General features: G+C 30.4%; 1 protein-coding gene across 1 annotated transcript in view; it reads left to right on the plus strand.

Moving 5' to 3' along the window:
• Nucleotides 1-24,779, plus strand: part of Nsun2 (tRNA (cytosine(34)-C(5))-methyltransferase Nsun2) — a 53,832-nt gene that overhangs the window by 23,797 nt on the left and 5,256 nt on the right. Inside the window, 8 exon segments of the mRNA XM_076501752.1 lie at nucleotides 7,101-7,231; nucleotides 7,606-7,807; nucleotides 9,606-9,733; nucleotides 13,178-13,208; nucleotides 14,198-14,290; nucleotides 18,291-18,426; nucleotides 22,393-22,470; nucleotides 23,983-24,121. Of these exon segments, the coding sequence (XP_076357867.1) occupies nucleotides 7,101-7,231; nucleotides 7,606-7,807; nucleotides 9,606-9,733; nucleotides 13,178-13,208; nucleotides 14,198-14,290; nucleotides 18,291-18,426; nucleotides 22,393-22,470; nucleotides 23,983-24,121 (938 nt within the window).

Below are 24,779 nucleotides of genomic sequence, written 5' to 3' on the forward strand. Positions count from 1 at the left end.
AAAGTTAAGGAAACCTAAAGTTGAGTTAATCCTAACATTCTAACAGAGGATACTATCCAACTTTATTCTTTGCTAAACGTAAAGCACTATATGTATATTAGGGGTGCTGGTTGATCTTGTGGTAGAGCTCTGGATTTTGGAGTTGGCATTTCAGCTTTAAATCTGTGTAGTGCTCGAAATAATTTTCTGCACTTTAACCATATGTCTATGTCACCATTTTTAAACCACTTCTGTATGTTTTTACTGAGGTACATTCAAATTTTAATTAAACTACTTTAATATGAATGTATATTAATGAAGTTACTATTGTCAAGTACATTATAATTTAAAGTTTTATATTATTTTAGTTTTATTCCTTTATTTTAAAAGGAAAGATTTAAAACAGCAATTAAAACTGCAGGTTTTACTCTCATGTGATCTGCTTGTGCTTATAAGTATAAAACTTCATAACTATATGATATTCTGAGAACAGGATAAATACTTTCACCAGTAAAGGTCAAATTGAAGTTCCACCTGTCTTTCCTGAGCATCTGGAATATTTTCAAGAATTTCTTGATGGGGTTTTACATTCTAATATTTCTAAGATTAAGGTCAGCCACACCCACTTGCAAAGTCAAAGCTGTGTTGCTATGTAACAGTTTGAAGTTGAGTGACATGCATACCACCAATAAAAAGAGGAGATTTCCCAATATTTAGTTATGTCTTAAAGAATGTTCTACCAGTGAATGTATTTGTAGCATAAGATAGAAAAGAAGCTGAATCCATTGTTCTCTTGAAGTGTATCTAGTGTTTGTGTTTCTTCCATTATATATGTATCAGTTTGCTAGATAGATTCATTTAGGTTTCACATTAATATTTTAATTAGTTATGTAATATTTGTGTTTATAGATGCATATTTGAAAATTTTCTGATTGTATGCATATGAGTCATTGTAGTTTGACTTGTGAAAATGTCTAAGCAAGATGGCATTATTCGCATGTTACAAGTGTCAGTGAAAGAGTTTGTGGATGATTTTTGCCATGTGTTAATTATTACAACCATGGGGTCACATTGGCAGGAACAGGTTGGCATACACGAATCAAGAATAAAAGACAAAGAATTAGAAAGGAAAATTAAAAATAAATGATAAGTGAAAAGATAAAGACATGAAATTATGTATATGAGAAAAAAGATAAGATTACAAAGCACTCTGTAAACATTTCAAAGGTATGTACATGTTTCCATTTCTTAAATTTAATCATTTCATTGTGCTGTACTTTGATGGTAATATCTAGAGTTAATGATATAATACAGAAAATGGAAAATAAAATATAAATATTTACTTTATAAAGACATTTGATATTTATTTAGGAGGTTCTAGAGATTATGTAAATGAAATTTGAAAAACTGTAAGATAATAAAGTGTATTTTTATACTTAAAATTTCATTACCTGTTAAATATTCTGATTCTGAGTGTATATAACTACATTAAATAGTGATTGTTTTATTATAAATAGTAGAAAAAACCAAAATTAAATTCTTATTTTTCAAAAACTGAGTAATCTTAGGATCATACAAGACATTTAAAGCTATTTCATGAACTGGTTTGATTCTTATAAAGAACTTTCATGAGAGTTGCATACCTACTTATGTAAGTAGGTTGTCATCATAAGGTTAAGCTGTGGTTGTGTTATAAGAATGAAAATCAGTTTCTTATCATGGGTAATAAAGTGGCAATGAGTGGCTACTATTCTTCTGGTCAGTAGCTGAAATGTAGAGATGGAAGGGGATAGCCTCAGTAGCTTTGCAGTAAATACATAACACAAAAATAAATGTATAATAGGTTTATTTAAGACATAATAGGATAATTATTTTAAATAAAATATTTTGAAAAAATCACCTCCATGGTACTTCGTAACTGCCAGTGCATTTGTTTGGCTTACTCAGTGTGTTATTAATTCTACTAAAGAACAGTATAAATACTTATGTGTGTGCTACGCTTTCACTGCTCATAATACATAATGAATATCTTTTCTCCTTCAGTTATTACTATGATATAAGGTCCTTGCACAGCCTGATGGTTAGGGCAGTCAACAAACAATCTTGAGGTTGTTAGTTCAAATTCCCTTCACTGAACGTACTCCTTCTTTAAGCTATGGAGGTTTTATAATGTGATGGTCAATCCCACTTTTTGTTAGTAAAAGAGTAGCCTAAGAATTGGTGTTGACCAACTACTTTTCTATTAGCCTATCAGTGCTAAATTAGGGATAGTTCATGCAGATAGCCCTCAAGTAGTTTTGCATGAAATTCAAAACAAACCAAGATATACTACAAAATGTTAAATAAAAGAATATCCTGGTGGTTGAGGGGTCCAACCCTAACACACCACTTTGGCCTCGAATTCCTGTAGAGCTGCCTTTGAGTGGCTACCCCTTGGTCGGCTGGTCCACTTGGGCTAGAGTCAACCAAGTACCAGTGTTGGTAGTTCTTAACGGGTGTTGTGGACATTGTGTCTGATGCTGGTGTTTGGGTATAGTGCTCACTTTTGCATTGTCCTTGATGTTTGTAGTGCGTCCCCTTGTAGGGCTCCATGGTGGGTGGGGTCAGTGGGTACCGAAATTTTTCTTTTTCCTATGGATCCTCTAAAAATTTAAATAAATTTGTAAAAAACAGTCAATGGGTAAGTTACCACGCCTTGAATACTCAGAACAGCAATCTTCAACATCAGTAACACACGCACCTCATTTTCTTATATTACATTCTCTTCGAAAACCTTTAGGGCAAATGTCCCCTTTTTTATTCAAAAGGGACTAGAGGGACTTGCTGGCTCTCCAAAGTAAGTAAAGAAACTATCTGGTGACATATTGGTTGAAACATCCACATCTCAACACAGTGAACTCCTCTTGAATTCAAAGGCAATTGGGGATATACCTATTGAGGTTACACCCCATGCTACCTTGAATTCTCCACGAGGAGTTATTTTTGAAAGGGATTTGAAGAACGCTCCTGAGTCAGAGATTCTTGTTTTAACATTTACTTCACCATGCACCTGCCACCATCAAGGCAGGTTATCTCATTTGCCACATACCAAACCCTCTTCGATGTTTCCAATGTCAGAGATTCGCCACTCAAAGACATCTTGTCGTGGTTCCCTGACATGTGCTAGTTGTGGAGGCAAGGACCACGATACTTTTCTATTAGCCTATCAGTGCTAAATTAGGGATAGTTCATGCAGATAGCCCTCAAGTAATTTTGCATGAAATTCAAAACAAACCAAGATATACTACAAAATGTTAAATAAAAGAATATCTTGGTAAGTTCACTCAAGTTCTGATGAAAATGATTAAATAATAGTGACACACACACGCACACACACACACACCAGTTAAATGGAATTATATTAACAATCTATGTTTTTACAGTACTGATTAAATAGATAGATAATTTTTGTACCTGGGTTTTTATAGAGTATGTGTGAACACATATACATGCCAATATGTGTATTGAAAAAGCAAGCATTTAAAATACACACTTATAGAACTGTGAAAATTACCTTAGTCTGAATAATTATTTTTGTTTCATATATTTAAAGTCAGACTGTTGCAAACATGGCTATCTTGTGTCAAAGTAAGATAGTTTCTTTGAACACTATTTATAAATTCTGTAATTTTTTTTCAGGTAACTAATTAAATAACAGTGTTTATCTGATAAAATATAAAGTTAGTAATTTTTGCATGTTTTGTAAGCAGTTCTGTAAGTAAGTATTTTATTAAATACGGCAAAATAACTTAAAGCTTGTTGAAAAACGTTTTTACTAATACAGTAATGTTTCATGTTATAATACAGTAATTGGTTACTTCTCTGCAGGGTAATATAAAACATTACTTCAAACACAGTTCTCCCCTTCCCTCATAAGATTAATTATTCCCATTTGGTGCTGCTCTCTATATGTGAACTTTTTTATTATGCATACTACAAGCTTTTCCCACCCCCTATTAGAATCAAATTATTCCATTGTGTGTCTCGTGTAAATCATCATGTGTCACTTGTTCACCAATGGGAGTACAGTACACTTATGTGATTCTCTCTGTGTGCTTATACCAAACTGTTGCTTTTTGTTTGGCAGCAGTTCCACTTGGACATTTTTCCTTTTGGTCTTGATTAGTTCTTCAGATTGACTTAGTTATTGAAATGGCTTCAATTAAATGTACCAGAGAAATTTGACAACAGTCCAGTGATGCTATCCTTATTTTGGTCATGTTTATTTTTATTTCAAACATTTTCTTGACTGCTGCAATATTAATTTCAAAATTATTGTCACCACTTTGAATATCTGACATTCAACAAACACTTTAATACTGGCTTCAGGTGTTGGTGACCAATGGGAGATTTGTTGGCCTTTATTCACACAGAGAATAACATTACATAGGTGCATTTTTTATCTCTAGAATTTGCCACACTTCCTGAGCATGTGGCATTTGGTAAGGTTGATGAGGACTTTGATTGCCCTTCCCATGATTTTTTGGCTTTGGCTTTCTAGGGTTTTTTCAGTCTTTTTTTCTCAGGTATGTAAAAAGTCATGATTCATGCACCTATATCTTTTGACCCATTTCTTTCATTATTACATGACTATACTTTAAAATCCTATATGCTTTTACCTATCCAATGACATTCAGATTCATGCTGACAAACTTGCCTCTCACTTGGTTGATAGGGTTAGTATACCTCATCATGGATCCATCCTGCTATGTGGTGAGTACTTAGTTGCTATAGTATTCTTTAATACTAAATCTGCACTGTGTGCCATATCAACTAACATTTTCTTTTCCATGGCTTTGCATGCTCACCTTTGAAATAGGTTGTTCCCCAAGATCACATGTAGGTGAATAACCTTGTGATATTTTACTTCATAAATATACCCATTCCAGACTGTACCACCCATGGACTACATTGTAAAGCAGAAAGGGATGGATGACTGTCCCTGCCATGCTTCAAATGAATAAATTGGTATGGTCTACATTTCAAAATAGGGTTTTCTGATCACCCATTGCACTGTGTTTGGTAATGACATTTCTCCATTGGACTGTCCATTACATTTTCACTCCCCTCTTCTTCTGATGGAGTATGGGAGTTCTTACCACTAACTAGTTATAGCTGATGGGGTAGTTAACCATAGAGACACCCACTGAACAGGTTCCACAAAAGATAGATGAAACCATTCAATTGAGAGGAGGATTCTAATGCAGATGAGACTTGGCCTCTTCATACCAATTATGCAAACACTGGAGTTGAGCTGTTGGAAATGCAGTTCACCCCTTTGATTGAGAACCCTCATCCTACCACTGCATGGATGTCAGTACTCCATGTCCTGGTTTTTGAATTAGATTGAACCAATCAACATAACGGTTCACACAGGTTTCAAGTTGTCTATCTTCCTCTCTTGATTTCTTCCACTTATGTTGTGGGTCACAGTGATGGTACATGAGATTGTTTTGGTACTATTCTTGATTATTCCATGCTTTCTTTTCTCACAGGAATGTTACTGTCATTTGGATGATTCTGACCTGTTTCATGGTTGGGAGAGTTGATTGCATGTGATATGTTAGCCATCCTCTCAATACCAGATGTCTTATTTCCTGATGGATAGCTTGGAGCTAATCCTGTCATACCTATGAATTTTGGTGGTTTTCTATTCCCTGATCCTTCTATTCCCACTTTCTTATTGTAAAATTGAGTTACTATATATTTCTCTGGTTAGGATCACTTCCTGCCACAGTCTGTACCACTCAGATGTGCTCCTCTCATTTTCGGCTCTGTTTTCTTGCGCATTCAACATTTGGGCAAAAGAGTATATTTGGATCAGATGTTGTTCAGCTCCCCTGTTTAGAACTTTACATCTGACTGTCTCATATACATTGGTATCCTTTGGATGCTTTCTGGGAGTATGTCTGTTCTTCCCTCACACTGGTTCCTCCTCTGTATGAATATGAAACTTATGTTCTGTAAATGTGTGAATTCAAAATAACATGAACAAAGACACAGCATTCATATAAGCTTTATAAGCAAATAAAAAGTGAGGGTGAGATTGAACCAATTTTTAAAAATGTTATATCATATAGGCCTAGCTTTGCCACTAATGGGTGTGTTAACTTTATATTTTTTTTGTATATATTGTAGAGTGAAAAGTATAGGTGTTAGTTTCAGTCTAGGATGTTAGTTATCAGTATTTCTTCTAGCAAATGATTGTTGCTTAACAAAATCTTGGAATAGTATTGCTACAACTTGGTGTATCTTGATTCTCCACTTACAAAGGAGAAGGTATAAACAACATGTACATGCTGTATATATTTTAATGTTATTTAACAATATCATTGTGGAGTAGTACTGCTACCTCCTGATGTATCTTAGTTTCCCATTTACACAGGAATAAATATAAACAGTATGTACAAGAGCATAACCACACTAGTGCAATCTGATGTTGTATAACAACATCCTGTAGTAGTACTGCTACCTCCTGATGTATCTTAGTTTTCCACTTACACAGAATTATAAACAGCATGTACAGCCTTTTTATTTTAAATTTTTTTATCCACTTATTATTATTAAACTGTTTTCTGGTTTAGTATGTTTCATGGTAAGAGTGCTAATTGTGTTAAGCAGTGTTTTATTGTAGGAAATTCATTGTTTTTAACAAACATTTTTGTAATGTTTTTTTCATATTACATTCTGTGGTGTAAATGTTTCAAGAAATTTAATATCTTGCATTTTTTTCTTTTTCTCTGCTTAGAATCACATGTTATATATTCTGATATAATATATTAAGCCACTCAAGCAGCTATTGATTTCTTTTTCAAAGAAATGTAACATCATTTTCTAGTGTATGTCTATAGAATTGTTTCTTTATACTATTAAAACACAATCAATCAATTAGACTTGTACCTAACTGTAACATCTCCACATTTTGTTGAACTTACAATATTTGACAATTTTTAAATGTTAGTGTAAGTCATAACCTTACTATTTTAAGTTACCAGTTGCTATACTATAGTTTACAAATTTGTCTCTATAGCTTTCTATTTTTGTCTTTTTTTTAATATAGTATTTTAAATAAATTTTTCCAGACTACAACTAAGAATAGCAAAACGAGGTTTGGAACTTCTTGAAATTGGAGGGATAATGGTTTATTCCACATGCTCACTAAACCCAATTGAAAATGAGGCTGTCATTGCTGCTCTTTTATCACAGTGTGAAGGTAGTAATGCATTGTTGTTGTATATTAATATTTATTTACTTATTTCTGTTTTGAAGAATTATAAATCTTACAAGTGACAAGAGTAAAATAATCTATCTATTCCTTGTGCTGTTTTTACTTTAATTGTGTTCAGAAATGAAAGGATAAATAAAAATATTTAACATATTTAATTGAACAATGTATGAAACTTTGTTCTTAATAATTTAGTTTTTATTGCTCTTGTAATATATATATATTAAGCTACACACTGTCAAGCTAATTATTATGAAGTTTTAAAAGTATTAAACTGCAAAGGTTAAGGTTTTATGTTAAGAATTTTAAACTTTTTTAGGAGTAAAAACTACACATGTTGATGATTTTATATCCAAATGTAGGAAGTGTAGAGTTACTGGATGAAACAGAAAAATTACCAGGACTAAAGACAAGTCCTGGACTAAACCACTGGAATGTTATGACAAAGGAATTAGAAGTTTTTGAAAATTATGAAGATGTACCAGAGCGATCTCGTACACAGATTAGACCACACATGTTTCCACTTTCTCCTGAACTTGTGGAGAAATTACATTTACATAGATGGTAATAAAAGTTGTTTGATTTATATTTGATTCATATTTAACATTGTATCTTGTATACTATTGTTTAATGAATAGTTTTCATATAAATTATGAATAATTTGTACATTTAAGACAGTATATAAGTTACAGTTTTAGGTAAATATAAGAAAAATTATCTGAAAGCTTTATAGGAAATACTCTTTAAAAGTAAGTTTTTATTCGTGTTTGGTGTGTAAAAATTCTAACTAAACCTTTAAAAGTGCATTCTTGTTAACAAAATAGAAGCTTTTCAAAAATTAAAAGTAAACTTGAAACAGCATTTTTTATATAAAAACATCCTAACAATAGTAATTGATCAGGGTTTCATAAAAGGAAAATCAGAATTATAGGGGAAAAGTTTCAACAATAATTACTTTCATTTTTAAAACTAGGCATGTTATATATTTTCATAAAACCAAACTTTTCTGTTTCCTTTTGCAGTAAACTTTTATTATATTAAGTTGCTTATTAATTTGAGATAATTTATTATTTTAAAATTTCTTTGTATGAAGTATTTCTTAATTTTAGCCTTTGAATGACCATTAAAAGCAGTTAATTTTTAAGGCTAGAGACTTATCTGTGTAATATTTTATTGTACTTTATAATTTCTGTTGACAGAGTCTCTTGATGTAAATATATATATGAATTATGTTTTAGATTTCAAGAATTGGATTTAACATATGGATACATAGCTATGGGTAGAATTTATCATATATATATGTATATTTTATGCAAACCATGGTATTCCTCTGAACATCTGTCTTCCATTTAAAAAGGTGCACATGCAGGCAAAGTTCAGCATTTACTTTTGAAATGATGGAAGAACAGACGTGAATAAAGTTGATGAAATTTTTTACAAACAAGATATTTTACACAAAACTGTTATTAATTAATCACTCTATCATTCATATTTCAATGTATAACACAAAGAATAAAAATGTTGAGTTAGTGTATGTTATTGTTGAGTGGTGCTTAGTGTGACTAAAATGCACAACAATCACTTTTAGCAGTGAGTGGTAGAAATAGCTCAGAGCTTTGGCTTTGAGTTAAACCAAGAGCATAACACAAATAACCTTTTTAAAGTCCATGAACTAATTTAAATTGGTTGACTAACTTAAATTTTCCTTGTCACGAGGGGTGGGTACTTGTTATTTTATATATATGTAGACACACACACACGTTAGCTTTTAGCATGCATACTTAAATGGATAGTTCATTAAAATGAAAAGTAAACTAATCATCTGTATATATATTTGTGTGTACTTCACCAAATACAGAAATTTATATAAAAGAACATTAATGTAATATTCTGCTTCAAAATTCTTGTTAGGGTCCAAGTTCCACCAGTTTTTTTTTAAATACAATTTTCTGTTGCTTTATGTTCCCTTGGTAGATCACCAAGCATGATCGTGGTTTTTGGAGTAAGTTTTCAGGGTTACTTAACTCAGTTTTATTTAATACAGGGTGCCTAGTAGTATGAATCACATAAAATGTAAACACAGTTAATGTAAATATTACATTTAACGTCATTAATTATTTTTGGTGTCCTCCTGTGCATTTTACATGTTAAGTGAGTGATTTTACCAGTTATTTTGTTTGGTTAATTGCTCTGAGTATTATAATAGGCAAAAACATATAATTACTCAATACAGTGCAATATGTCAAACAACCAGTAGTGAATGACATACAAACCAAATACACACACCTAAAAATAAAACAGCAATGGTATTAATGTAAGGGAATCAAAAGGGTAAAGTTAATGTCTTTGCATTTCATTATAGCATTCGAATCCTACCCCACCATCAAGATACTGGAGCCTTTTTTGTAGCTGTTCTTCAGAAAAAAGTAGAGAGATTACCATGGGAACCAAAGATAGTAGAAAGAGACCATTCTGGGATGAGTGCAGAAGGTATTCATGTTCAGTTCTAACTTGTACAGTTGTTGGTATTTTGGGTTTTAATAATTTTATAGTAGGTTTTTTACATGTCTGCTAACTCTTCTGATTTTTTTCCAAAATCATTCCTGTACTTTACTTCTTATGAATTTCCTTTTTTTTAATCATTCGTTTCTCTTGTTTTTTGCAAAAATTGTTTGTTAGAACTGTATTATTTAACACCTACCATAAATGTCAGCCCAGCATCTTTTAGTACTGAGCCAAGGATGATCAACAGATTGGTTATTCCAGAAACTGGTGATTTGGGGTTATTTTGATAGATCAGGATGAAAAAAACTTCTCACAACTTCTGATATGAAAATGAAAAACACACACACAACAGAAACTTAAACCATCACATTCACAACCACAATTATAATATTTCAAGCATTGTTCTAATTTACATTTATGAGTTTACTTCACCATTTTGGCTGCTATAGGTTTTGCCAGTTTACTGGTCCAGTGACCCAGATCATAAAAGTAGTGTCAAAAACATCTTTTTTGTGTAATCAAATCAACCCAATTCTGATTTTTTTTATCCACAACAAGATGCTGGGCTAGTTTGTGTGGCTGATATTAAGTTTAAAAAAATTAAGTTCTATGTTCTCTATAACTGTAAATGCTCATAAACACATGATGTAATTGTGAAATTATGCGATACACTGAGTGTTCTGAATCCACTGTGATTAATAACAAATCACATTTTGTAAATATATGTTTTGCTATTTGAAATGCACAAATTTAAAAGAAATTTCCATAGGATTTCTAGCAGATCTTTGCTGTTTGCTGAAATATCATAGGTATGTTGATTAAGATTTTTGTATGTATATAGTTGTTAAACCTGTTTAATGCTTTTTTGACACCAAATCTGAGTCAGTGAGACCACGTTTGGTGGATTGAGTGAGCTACAGAGGTTAGTACAGTTTCTACTATTCAAGTTGGAACTACAAACATCCACTCTATAAATGACTTGTTTTGTTAACCTGAAAAAGAAAGTCAAAATAACTTACCTCTTGTTAATGTTCAGGAACAAAGATATGGAGCTTCAGAGGGTTAATCAGTTTGTGTTCCTCTTACACAAAATGATAGAAGGGTTCAAACAGAAACCACTCTTATTCCACCTTAATTAAGTTTTGTTGAGCTTCTTTGACCATTTTTATTGATAGAACTCTTGGAAAACATGGAAAGAGGAGTTTTATAGAGCTGAAGAACTAGATCTTGCATTGGTTAACAATCACTACCACGTATTTTTGTGGGATCTTGTATGGGGGTACAAGTTTTATTCCCTGGTGACCTAGAAATTAACGTGAATTTACCCACTGCAGTGGATGATTTGTATTACTGATATTGTAACAAGGAGTTCAAATAGCCATTTAGAATTTCATGAGTTGATTCCTAAGCATGTCTTCTTGACCTACAGAATGGGTGTTAAAATGAGAACTAATTCTAAATTATCATTTTTATTTCATTTTGCAGTTTTTAAACAGAAATGTTTAAGAATACTTTTAAAACTAATAATTTTGTCTTCAGTTTCTTTAGCACAATCATTTTCATTGTCAGGTTTTGTTATTAAGGTCCTACATTTGGTCACTTGTAAGTTTGTGGATTTCAAATACTAAAATCTGGCATGCTGCTCCCTGTGGTGTACAATGTGCAGATAGAAAATAACTTAAAATAATATTGTTATTGGGATATTATTTGTTTTGTTCTGTATGTAGTACTTTTTAGGTTCTTTTGAAATTGTGTATATATATCAATATCATTGAGAGCTTTTCTTTATAGAAGTTTAATAGTGTTTAGAAACTGTTAAATTGCTTATTACTTGGGGTTAAAAACACATATTTACATTGTGTATTTGTTTGCTTGTTTACAAACTCCTCCAACAGTTTACAAACTAGCAGGACCAAGCTTATCAGGCAGATTCATGGTAGTCTTGTCTATATTGCAAGCACATTACAAAGGGAGGGGAGCTAATACATACTTGAAAGATCACCAAGCATGATTGTGGTTTTTGGAGTAAGTTTTCAGCATCACTGAACTCAAATGTGGAATTGTTTTTTCTGTTTCTATTTCCCTCTGGATCCTCAGAACAACATGGTTGAAATTGTGTTCATACTTCCACTCACAAGATAGTGGGATCAAATATGCACATGTGCTTAGATGCCAGTACCCTAACAGAGCTTTTTTATTTATGGAATCCTCTTAGAAGTAGCTGTAAAAGTAATTGGGGATATTAGGAGGAGGAATTTAACTAGTACATCTGAGTCTCTGTTAACCATGAGGGGACCTTTGAAACCTACAGTGGAGTGGGGGTATTTATACTAGTTAGGTTATATAGGTGGTCTTCAGCTGACAAACAAGTTCTCCATTAGTGTAAAGAATAGTGCACACTAAATATTTCTAATAGGAGCAAAGTTTATAGAAATTATGAACATTTATTTTTGTGTGATAATATGACATATCTTCTGTATATAACAAACTGGTTCTGTGTATACTATGTACCACTGAAAGCATATTGTGAATTAAGATGTTAAACAACACAAGGAATCAGAGTAAGATGCAACATAAACATAACTTTATATATGTAAAAACTGATGGTTTGGGTTGAGAAAATCTTTATGTAGAGGAGAGAACAACGTTTCGACCTTCTTCGGTCATCATCAGGTTTACAAAGAAAGAAAGAGGTAACTGACCGATAGCTGACCACATGTTTAAAGGGAGTTGTGTAACTGAGTGTAGGAATGTAGAGGGCATGCTTAGATGTTTGATTATATTTATTAATATAGGTATAAAGGTGTTCCTTTGTATTGGTTTATTTTGGGCTTGAGTTGTTGTATAAGTAAGGCTTCTTCAAATATGTGGTCAGCTATGGGTCAGTTACCTCTTTCTTTTTTTGTGAACCTGAAAATGAACGATGAAGATCGAAATGTTGTTCGCTCCTCTACATAAAAATTTTCTCGACCCAAACCAGCCATTTTTACATATATATTTTTCTCTACAAGTAGGTTCTCTCGTCATCACTGATAAACATAACTTTATTATAAATGTAATAGTAGCAGAGAACAACTAAGTTACTGTGGTCAGTGGTCAAAATAGATTATTTCAGCATTTTCACCATAGCAAAACAGAAAGAGTTTAGAATAAAATAAATGATATATTATTATCAAAATACTTCATTCACAGTTTAATGATCAGATAATAGGAAAGAAGCTCTTGCACATTTTATAATATTTTGTCGTTTTTTTAAAAAATACTTTTTTGATTGCATTACCCATCAGATTCAACTTTCCATAAAGGTTAAAGAAGGAAATAAAATTATAATAGTCTGGACAGTTTTAGAAAAAGTATTGGTTAGTTTTAAAATATTTTTTATAGCTATATTGATATAGTGTTTTTGTGTTTGTATTTTTTTTATTTTAGGTTATGACGATGATACAAGTGAACCGAAAATGTATGTTCATTGTTTTACTTGAACACATTTTTTCAATGATTATAGCATTAACCTTAAATGTATTATAGAAAACAACAATAATGTGTTGCTTTTTAACATTTAAAATTGCATTTTTTTACCCTGTTATATCAAAAATTGCTAATTAGAGATGAATCAATTAATCATTGCAATTGATTACCTCAATTAATTTCATGTAAAATAATCATTTAATGGATTTGGATTATTTTAACTATCCAAGTAATTTAAATATTGCTGTCATAATTTCCCATTATTATTTTGATTATTTCAAGACTGTTCATCTTAAATTATTAGTGTCACAGTTTTTGAACATAATTGTCTAATCAAGGTAAGTTTATTGACTATTAATATTTTTGATTATTCCAAGTATCTAAGCCTAATGCAGATAGATTAGTTAAATGTAATTATTATTGAGTCCAAAAGTTAATCAATTATCAGATTCTACTTAGTGCTTATCTCTAATGCTACAAATTCATTACCAGGGTTTCATTTTTTTAAAAAAATACAGAAAAAAAACTTTAGAAGTATGCTTTGAAAGTATATGTAAGTCCAGTATTTATATTAAAGCTGATAGACATTTATATTTGCTTCAGGGTTTGTGATTGTACATGTGGTTTGTAGGTATGTGTTGTTCTCAACACAAATTTTAAGTTCTAAAAATAATATAAACACCTTCCAAAGTAAATTAGTTATTCTATCCTGTTATAATGTAAAAATAAGTAAGTAGTAATTTTTGTTTTGTTTTGTTATATGCTTCAAAGTTGTTGAGTGCTTTTAGAGGGTATGTTTGTTACAGTCAAATTCATTATCATATTATTCTTTCAATAGTTTACAGACTGGATTAAGATAACTAGGCACACACTTCAAATTTTATCAAAAACTGTTTTGTTTTTCTCTTGTTTTATTTAATGAGTTTTTTATGAAATAGTTTGTTTTTGTGATATAATTAACAAATATTTACATTTACTAAGGATGCCACCTCGTAAGAAAAAAAGAGTGTGGGGTTACAAAGAAGATCCCTTTTTATTCTTTAGAGGTGATGAGAATGCTTGGAGTGAAGTAAGGTGAGTAAAACAACAACATTGTAGAAGTGTGTAAAAAAAATACTGATATTAACATATGAGAAAAACTGCAAAGGTAAAACACCCTTGTACTGAAATAAGTGCTCCTTTGGTTTCTTGGTAGAAAGGTGGAGTGCTTTTTGTGATCTTTACATGTGACACATAACAGATAAACCAATCGGTTGCTTTGCTCTTTAACCAACCAAATAAACTGAAGTTAATTTTTCTGTGAACAACCAGTTATAACATGCTAATCAGTGCATTTCAATTCCATGTGAAACCAGTGGCTTCTGAGGCTTGTAGCAAGGTCTTAAAAAAAAAAAAAAAGAGTTCCACATAACAAAAAACTTTATGTTTGGTATTGGTGGGTGTTCTAATTCTGTCTTCTTGCCTTTGTGTGTTGAATGGCTACTGTACAAACAAGCAAATTACTTTTTTTTTAGCCTTTGGTTATTTTGATTTCTGTGATTTGTATATCACTGAGTGAATTTAGGTAACATTGTGCCATGGAAAAGAGTTAATGTAACATTGGAATGATAAGAAACTTATGTTAATAATATACATATAAAAGTATCTGGTGTATGGCATGTATTGGTATTTTGCAGAATTTGTTAATTTATACATATTGTATATATATTAGGCACTAGATGTATATGATTTATAAAAGCAGTATGTATCATGAGTAATAAATGGATATGATGTACGTGGCTTATGTAGGTTTATATGTACTAGGCACATAATCACAGTACTTGAGAAACACATACAATAATGGAAACCTGAATAGCAAATGCTCGTTGATTGCACTGAACACATGATAAACATCAGCATTTAGCCTTAAGGATTTTCATGGACTTCTGTATCCTTGAATACGGAAATGTGCATCTTGAGTATTGTATGGGAATGATTTTTCATGGATGGAAAGGAAGCAAGATGAGAAATAAATATAATTAATATAGGAAGGGGAAAATAGGCAAAAAAATTTCTCAAAAAGCATTAGAAGATTTCATGTATAATATAAGAGAAATCTTAAACTACAAATAATTATAAATAAACAGAAAAGGGTAGAAGTAGAACTACCTAAGAAGTTATTGTTGTTTCTTTGTTTTATAAGGTAACAATAGTTGTGCAGCTTTTGTACTATAGGGGTACTTTTATTCTCTGAGATATCTCAAGTAACTTTTGCTTAAGCCTGAATATACTGTTCATAAATTTTGAAATCTGTGTAGCCTGACTGTGTTATTGTTGGTTTTAGTTTTACACATTTTTTGTTACATGTTTTTTCTTAGTGCAGAATGCCTTCATACTTAGATTATAATTGTAGTTTTGTTTAGTGTGGAATAGGGTGGAATGGTAGCTTTGAAGATTTTGTGAACTATGTGTCAGTTTAAAAATCAATATGCAGTAGGCCATATTTTAAAGAGACAGTGGTATCAAGAAATATTTGTGGATAAAGTTTTATGATTCTGCTAAAAAAGGAAAAGCTAGTTTTTGAATACTGGTAGTCAGTAGGAGAGCACCTTTAGCCATGACAGCAGATATCCTTATTTCTAAATGCATTCTTTGTCAGTTAAAAGTTTCTATGGAAATATATATATCTTATTTTAAAAGCTATATTTACACATCTGGTGTGTACTTTAGTCAACCAAGTAATGCTATATCATTTTCAGTTGGGCAAAATTCTTGATTTATAATGTAAACATTTATTATTCTTTTAGTAAAACTTCAAAGCATTCATTGTTTCTTCATGGTTCTCATTTTCCATAAAATTAATTGTATATATCTTAATAAATACTGATTTTTTGCACATTTGTTAAAGATATAATGAGATAAGAATGCTTCCTAATGTGTGTGTTAAGTTTGGATTAATTATGATATATTGATATAAGCTTTAATATACATATAAAGTGTATTCATCCATATGACAAAAACATGTAAAGATTATATAGAGAATCAGGATTTACATGTTTGATAACATCTGACTTGTAACATGTTTATAATAGATGTTATCTACCAAAAATATGTTCACTTTACAGTAAAACTGAGTTTAATAAGCACATTTTCAGGTTAGCATGGTATTTGCTGATAGTTTTTAAATATAACTTGTGTATTTATTAAATCATGGATATGCATAAAAATATATTTATCAAAAATGTTTATATTTAACATTTAAATGCTTACAAGCAAGATACCTCAACACCAAATGAAATGCAAGATCATGTGATGAATATATTTGTCTTTTTTTTAATCTTAGCTTAATATAGTTTTATTGTATAGAAAGAAAACATAGAACTACCAGAAGCCTGAAATGTCTTCATATTTAGCAAAAGAAATGTTGTGAATTTTATTAGTTTAATTAAGTTCGAAGAAAAAAATATGGATAGTCTTTCTTGAGAGCCCATTGAAACAACTTCTCTAAATATGAGAATTCTCATACAGTGTAAGATACTCAGAATGACTGTGTTAGCATTCTGGTCAAACACTTGCTTCAGAGGTGAATATTTTATTCCATAGCTTTTTACTAATTTTAGTTTCAATTTTAATTATTAGATATGTTAATCTACATACAAACTTCAAGGTTTATGGAAACACAAATACTATTTAGTTATTTTGGAGAATTAGATGAGTGATCGTGATTATTATTACTAAACATAAAAGTAACGTCATACTGGAAACTACGTTATACCTGAATGTAATTTATGTTGATCAGTAATTATTGCTTTTATGTTTGTAAGTTTAATAGCTCTACATTTTTGTGCATCAAACAGCATAGGTTCTGTGTACTCATTCCAAACTGTTATTTCTTGTGTTCCATTATGTTATTATAAACATTGAGCAACTGGGATCTATAAAGAATTAGTATTAATATAAGAAGTGTCTTATTAGTTACCCAGGGGGACAGGGGTGAGAGTATCACAAAAAAATCCAAATTCTGGGACACTTTGAAGCAGTTTTTATAATGGGAAGATAGGGCATTTTTTGAGGTTTTGAGTTAATAACTCTGTAAAATGTGTTTAATTTGCACCAAATTTCATTGACACTAATTTTGAGACTCCTCATTATCCTGCAGAAACGATCCAGATCACTGATAATTTTGGATCTGAAAAGACTTTTTCTGAGTTTTCAAAGTTGAAATATGATGCTATCCAATATAAATGTTTGCAGTTTTGTAATGTACAGGTGGGGCAAGAGGTATGCTGTCTATCTGGTTACTCTTGTTGATTTAGAGAAACTGCTAAGCATCGTTACTAGTATTAAAATACTTCATAGTAAATTAACACAGGACAAAACTTACCTTTCAGCATCATTATTGTGGTGTTTAAATACTTCATTGTAAATTAACACAGGACAAAACTTACCTTGCAGCATCATTATTGTGGTGTTTAAATACTTCATAGTGAATTAACACAGGACAAAACTTACCTTGCAACATCATTATTGTGGCGTTTAAATACTTCTGAGCATATTAACACAGGACAAAACTTACCTTGCAGCATCATTATTGTGGTGTTTGAATACTTCTGAATAAAGTAACACAGGAAACACTTAAAGAGTAAGACAAACATCCCTTCCCAGATTAGGAAGGAGAATTTCATCAAACATTCTATATCAGAGGTTTAAAGAAGTAAGTTTGTTAGCATGATTATCATGATTTTGAACAACTCGATAAGAAACAGAATTATACACTTACATGTAATGTACAATTACAAGGTGCTACAAGTCCTAAAAATGTTTATTTTTTGTGCCATTGGTGTGTATGTACTATGTTATGCTATTAATGTGTGTTGATATACGTATGTATAATAGACATGATATATGTTGTGAGTTTTGGTGTGTATACTACATTTTGTTTTTTTTACTATTAAAATTTACTTGAATATAACTTGTTAAAAGAATTTCTAGATGGCTTTTTATTCTAATCATAAACTACCATTTGTTGAACTGATTGAGAAAATTAGTGAAATAATTCTTATATATCTGTATTGATGTTTTTTTTTCATTCTAGGCATTTCTACAACCTCAAACCGACATTTCCCTATGCACAGCTTCTCAGCAGGTGCCAGTTAGGCAAAATGAGAAACATTTACTTTGTCTCAGAAGCTGCAAAACAGATAGCAGAAAACAACTCTGGTCATGTAAAGGTATCCACTTCATGCAATAACTTTCAGTTTAGTTCAGTAGCTCCTAGTTGTCAGGTTCTCAACATGAAATTCTTGAAGATATGCATACATCACAATGTTAATCCTTTTGCAACAGACTCAGTATAATGTACACCAGTTTGTCTACACATTTGCACACTTTAGGTATTTCCATTACAACATTTAATACAGCATGTATATCTTCAAAACATTTGGTAGGTGTTTAGTAAAGGTTACAAGTATGTTGTATACAAAAAAAATCAGATATTTTAATGAAATTATTTTACTAAAAATTTGTTTGTGAAAATAGAATCTATTTCATTACTAGTCTGAGTGCAAAGTGATTTCATGTTGTGATTAAAAAAAGCTGTTCTTCATCCCAAAAATCTCAAATATTATTTGTGTAATCTCTGAAACCTCCTAAATACATTTCAATTATTTGTTCTCAGTAAGACTTTATGTTATTTACTATACTGTAACTGTGGGGTCTGTCAATTGACCAACCTTGTAACCACCAAGAAAAAATTAAGGAATGAATATATATTATGCTTTTTTCATGCAAGAATGACTACATATAATGACATAAAAATACAAATGTGCAGTCTAAGTAGCTTAAGTATCATAACTCTGTATATATATACATACATATATATTTATTATTTTTTATTATATTGACCTTCCAATCATGCCTACTTAACATTACATAACTTGTATTGATGTTGTATATGTGCACTCAGGTCGGTATCCAGTAATGTAAAATAAAACTTGGCTGTGTTTTAGTGGACTAGTATTTTGAAATATATGGTTATGTTTCAATTATATATATATATGGATTATTACTATTTAGAAAGAAATTACTAAACTTATTTTTCTTAAAATATAGAACATAAAAATCCAGAACTAAAGCAAACAATTATCTCTTCTCACTACGACCAATTGTACTCGGTTGCTGCTGGACATAGCTTGCTAAGCCATTTAAAACTTTGCATGTTGAGGATATTAAAAAAAATTTTTAGGTCTTGTATATACACTTGAATAACCAAAAAAATCATGAATACTATGACTCCACTATAATTTATTAAGCTTAGTAACTAAGATTTATTTTGATTTTAAAAAATATGAAATTTCGAGCAGACTAAAGACAACACGTCTCATTGAAATCTTGGATCAAAAGAATGATTTAGTGTTTTCAAAGGTTAAATTAGGGTGAAAACTATTCTGGGGGATTCTAATATTGAAGTAAGTGTATATAAGGTACCATTTCAAAAAAATTGAAAGAGCTGAATGGGGCCACCATTCAATACATAAGCCATATCTCAGCAAAATAAAAATATATGAGGTTCTAATGATATATTATAGCTTGATAATATTAGTAACTTGAATTCCTAATTCGTACAAAACTAGAGTATTTTGACATCACAAATATCTAATTTTAAACAGTGATGCATTCAATATACCATGTGACTAAATCTATATTTAGATGCGTTCCTTTAATATTTACTTTGAAATTAAGAAATTAACTCATATATAATATTAAAGTTTGAAGTATAATCTACAATATTATTCCAGATTTATCAACATAAATTTATAAAATAGTAGTTCAATAAAATTTTGAATGCAAGTCAACAAACATAACGACATGGCTTTTGAACTCTGACCCATTGTGAAAGGGTTAAGTATGTGATAATACATCTGTGAGCTTTATTTTAATGCATGTAAGTTTTCAAGTTTAACTGTAAAATAATCAATGAAGTTCATACAGATTCTCCCCTATCCCCTTTGGGGGGAGAGGCAGTTCTTTACACTCAGTAGCATAACGACCAAAAGCATAGAATTATTCAATATGAGACAGTTTATGAATCCCTACCAGTAGTTCACAGTATAGATATAGGTATATAATTAGTTACAAGATTAAAACATTTCTTGAGTACATATTTAATGTTCAATGTGCATAATAACCTAGAAAAGTAGTCATTTGATATAATTAAGTAAATTATGTAATTTTTAGTTCTTACATCTTGGTGTTTTATAAAGTCAAAATGAAATAATGCTTTTAGTTAAACAACATGTTATTTAGTTTTAAGTTTTATAAAGCTAATCAAACTGAATCATGAGTTAAATGCTGCTCTCTTGGATTTAAATTTAACTGCATTTAAGGATGCTAAGCATTAGCTCTCTTAGAGCTTGAAGATCAAAATTTGATAACAAAATAACAAAACCATACTATGGAGTGATGAATCTTGCTACTTTTGGTTTGTTTCAGACAGATTGGTCTGTGTTTGAGTAAAAATATGTACATGTGCCTTGCATCCTTAAATGCAGTTAAATCCAAGAGAGCAGCATTTAACTCATGATTCAATTTGGTCCAAAAAATATGTTTGTGTGTTTTAAATTAGCTTTAGGGTCAGTAATAAAACATAAACTCACTTTTCATTAAAATTGAACCTCAGAAAGCAAACATGACATCAAGCTTTTTAGTGTTTAGTAATACTTACACTGTCTTTGAACAGTTACTTTATGAAAAATCGTTATAGAATAAAATTGTCCAGTGTTTTAAAAAATTAAAATGTGATCAGTAATCATCTGATATGATTTTGGTAAATATGACAATAATTGTAATTCTACTCAATGTAATTTTTACTTTTTAGACTAAGTTTGATGGAAATTGTGTGAAATAATTTAGACTTTTATGAATATATATAAAAAAACAAATTTCAGTTTTGTATTCTTTAAAGGGTTAGTCTCAATCCCATGCTTAAATTGTAATATTTTTTTCTATCTATATATAATCTTCTGAGTGTCCCACTAATTGCACAGTTGTGCTACACCCCTACTATCTAATCTTGTTGTTTTTTTTAAAGACAATTTTCTCTGAATTATTTTGTAAGATTTGTTAGGAGGTTTTAGCTCATTTTGGTGCATGTAATCATATACTTGGCTTCAGTTTCATTTTTTGTAATTGTGTTTTTCTACTGCTCTAAACAGAAATTGTGTTTTAACATGTTTGGGTTATAAAATGTATAGTTGAAAGCTTCAAGAATTTTTATTTGAAGAACTAACTTAGTGAAAAAGTGAGACTTAGCTCAGTTAAGGTTTGCACTCATAAATATGTTGGTCACTTACTTATCTTAAAGTGTGTAAATCCAAGAAATACTTTCAGCTGTAGATACTACAACAATAAAACCATAAATATATAAAAAAAAAATTTGAAAAGGTTAGCATTTTAAATTTTTGAGATAGGAACTACATAAGACAAGTGAAATTATGCATCAGAAGAAGAAGAGAGTATTGTTTATTTCATACTTTACAGTTTTTATTGTACGTTAATCATGAACTATGATTTTGATATAGTTAGTGTTTGGTTAAACAAAAATGGCAGACAAAGTACAGTTTTACCAAAAACTTATCTATTTAAGCCATTCTGGAGGTTGTGAAAATAAAATATAAAAACTGCAAGATTAATAGAGGTATATGTATTCATAACATGAAAATCACCTTGCATTCAGACCAGTTGGAGAGTGAATGAGATCAACTTAATAAACTCAGTGACAGAGCTATTCTGAAAATAATTAAAAATCCTGATTTTTCATGTTTACTGAAAGATTGCCAAATTAAAGATAATTCACCTAGTAAATTTAGAATTATACTAAACATTAATTATCTTGCATGACACTGGTCCAATGGACCAGATCATGTGCGTAGGGGTTAATGTAAAATCGTAACATAATCAACAATGAATTTTTTTGTGGGTGTAATGTACACTATAAATAAAATTATGACTATCTGATCTCAGATTATCAAAATATTTAATGTAGTCAAAAATGATGAATGTTTTTTCTCAGGTTGTCAAAACGAATCAGCTGTAACTCAAATGTTTGTAACATCTAATGAATCATGATAATACTTATAGGTGTTAACATACATGGCAGAAAATACTATCTCAATGTCAACATCAATATTTTCCCTCAGATTGTCAATACAGGAGTCAAAGTTTTCAGCAGAATTGACAACAAGGAGACAAAATGTTGTTTTCGTCTTTGCCAGGAAGTAAGTACAAGTGTAAAATGATTGACTTATGAATTCAAAGAGAACTTTACAGTGAATATTGTTAAATTAACTGTATTAAAGACAGTATGTCAGTTTGTAAAAAGCACTTGTAGTCTGTTGATGTTATTGTGATCCTTACACTCTGAATATTGATGTAAAAAGTGTTAATTAGGCAAATTCAAACGTTTTTTAATAAATAAAAGCTTTTTGTGAAAGCTTTCTAGTTTATTTACTGATCTTTATGTAATTCTATAGCAATAACAGTAGAGTGAAACCACAAGAAATCAATACTTCTTTGTATTTTTTTATATGATAATGAAATGTATATATTTATTTATCTTTAGTTGCAACAGACAAACATGTGAGATTTTGACACCAGCACAGTAGCTTGAACTATACTGTTTAATTTGTAATGTACAAAAGCTTTCTCAAGAATTCTGAAGAATGCTATACAGTAATAAACAAGTAATATATTACTTGTTCATGTTTTGTTACTCTGTTCCTGTTGATTGGCTGAGTAAATTGACTGTGTACATGCTACTACTACTTTGGTTTATATTTGTACTTAATTCAAGTTACTATGATCTGTTCCTTTTGTAAAGTATTTTTAAGAGATGTACTTTGTATTTTTAAATAAAGTCTAATCAGCATAACTTTAGATTACTAGAGTTCAGAGAAAGCTCTAAATGTTTTTTTTTTTTAAAGAGAAACCCATACTTAAGTTTTAAAAGTAAGAAATAATAACACTATGTAACAAAATTTTTCTTGTTCTTGGACAGAAAGTGTTATTTCCCAATTGCTTATGCCTAAAGTAAATGGAAAAGACCTATTTTCCTCTTTAAACTTTGCTTTTGTGACCTGGGAGCATATAATGAAAACATGATGGGATACTGTATTTGGGGGCTGATATGTGAAAGTGATTTACATTACAGTAACAAATCTCGAAAAACTACTCACTTCTGAACATTTTTGTATAACTTTACTATAAATACATGTAAATCTTGATTCATATGTTGTTTTATTCAGACCTTATGTAAATGAAAATGGTCAAATTTGCCCGTTTTTACGTAGAAAATAGGTTAATTTCTAAATTTCATTATTCAGGTCACAAAAGCAAAGTTTGAAGGGAATAGTGGCCATTTTCTGTACTTTTACAACATAAGCAATTAAGAAATAACACATTATCCAGGAACAGAATTTGTGTTACAAAATGTTATAGAATATTACAGTTTAGTTTGTTTTCTGTAGTATATTTGGTTTATCAGTATTTTTTACTGCTATTAGCTTCAGATGTCTGTAATTTCCTGTTAATCTAATTTAGAATATCTCAGAGCTAAGCTTTCACATTAGGAAGCCATAATTGGAAAAAAATAAGAACTACAAAAAAATCACAATATATTTAAAACTAACATATAAAATGCAACTGTATAATATTATGAAAATTCTATATATAATTAACTGATTTATTAAACTTGTGACAAACTGATACTATCATATATTACACAAAAACAGGGAATTCCTACAATGATGCCATTTGTTCAGAGCCGATGTTTACATGTGTCTCTGGAAGATTTAAAGGTGCTGTTGACTGAAGAGTATCCACTTTGTTTTCAGTTTTCAGAGGAAACCCAGAAAACAGTTCAAGACATTGGTGAGGAATTGCAAGAGAATTTTTAGAAAGTTTAAAAGTACTGAGAAAAATGTTACCTGTAATCATTCTACAATAGTTGTGGATCTACAATGTATGTGTAGCTTTGGAAACCTAGGGATGTTGGTAGCATGACATGGCTATATTTAGGGCACTTAAACACATACCATAAATTACTTATTATTTGTATGGAATTAACTTTTGTTATTTTTCAATGTGTTTATTATTGCAAATGATAGTTCCAGTGAAATAAAGAACAAATTCATGGCCTACAGTAGGTGAATTTACCAATATGTCACTTCAGTTGCACAACCTGATTGCAAAGGCATATAGTATGAAAAGTATTACTTATAAAAACAGTATGCTGTATACAAACTTTTTTTCTAAATTTACTTAAAGGAAAGTTGATATATTTTTAATTTCATTTTTATGTGAAAGTTAAAAACCACAAAAGAGAGTTATTGTGAATATTAAATAAACTATATTATAAATATTATTGCTTGAGAAAAATTTTAGTCACAATAAAGTAATATTTAATTGTATGTTTGCATCATATCATACAGTAGAACAGACTGTAGTAAAAAATAATGTTTTAAAAGTGTTTTATTTATCTATAAAATGCTTATTGTAAAAGTAAAGTCAAAGGCAAAACATTTGGATT

Source organism: Tachypleus tridentatus, chromosome 5, assembly GCF_004210375.1.
Source record: "Tachypleus tridentatus isolate NWPU-2018 chromosome 5, ASM421037v1, whole genome shotgun sequence".
In the NCBI taxonomy this organism is placed as follows: Eukaryota; Metazoa; Arthropoda; class Merostomata; order Xiphosura; family Limulidae; genus Tachypleus; species Tachypleus tridentatus.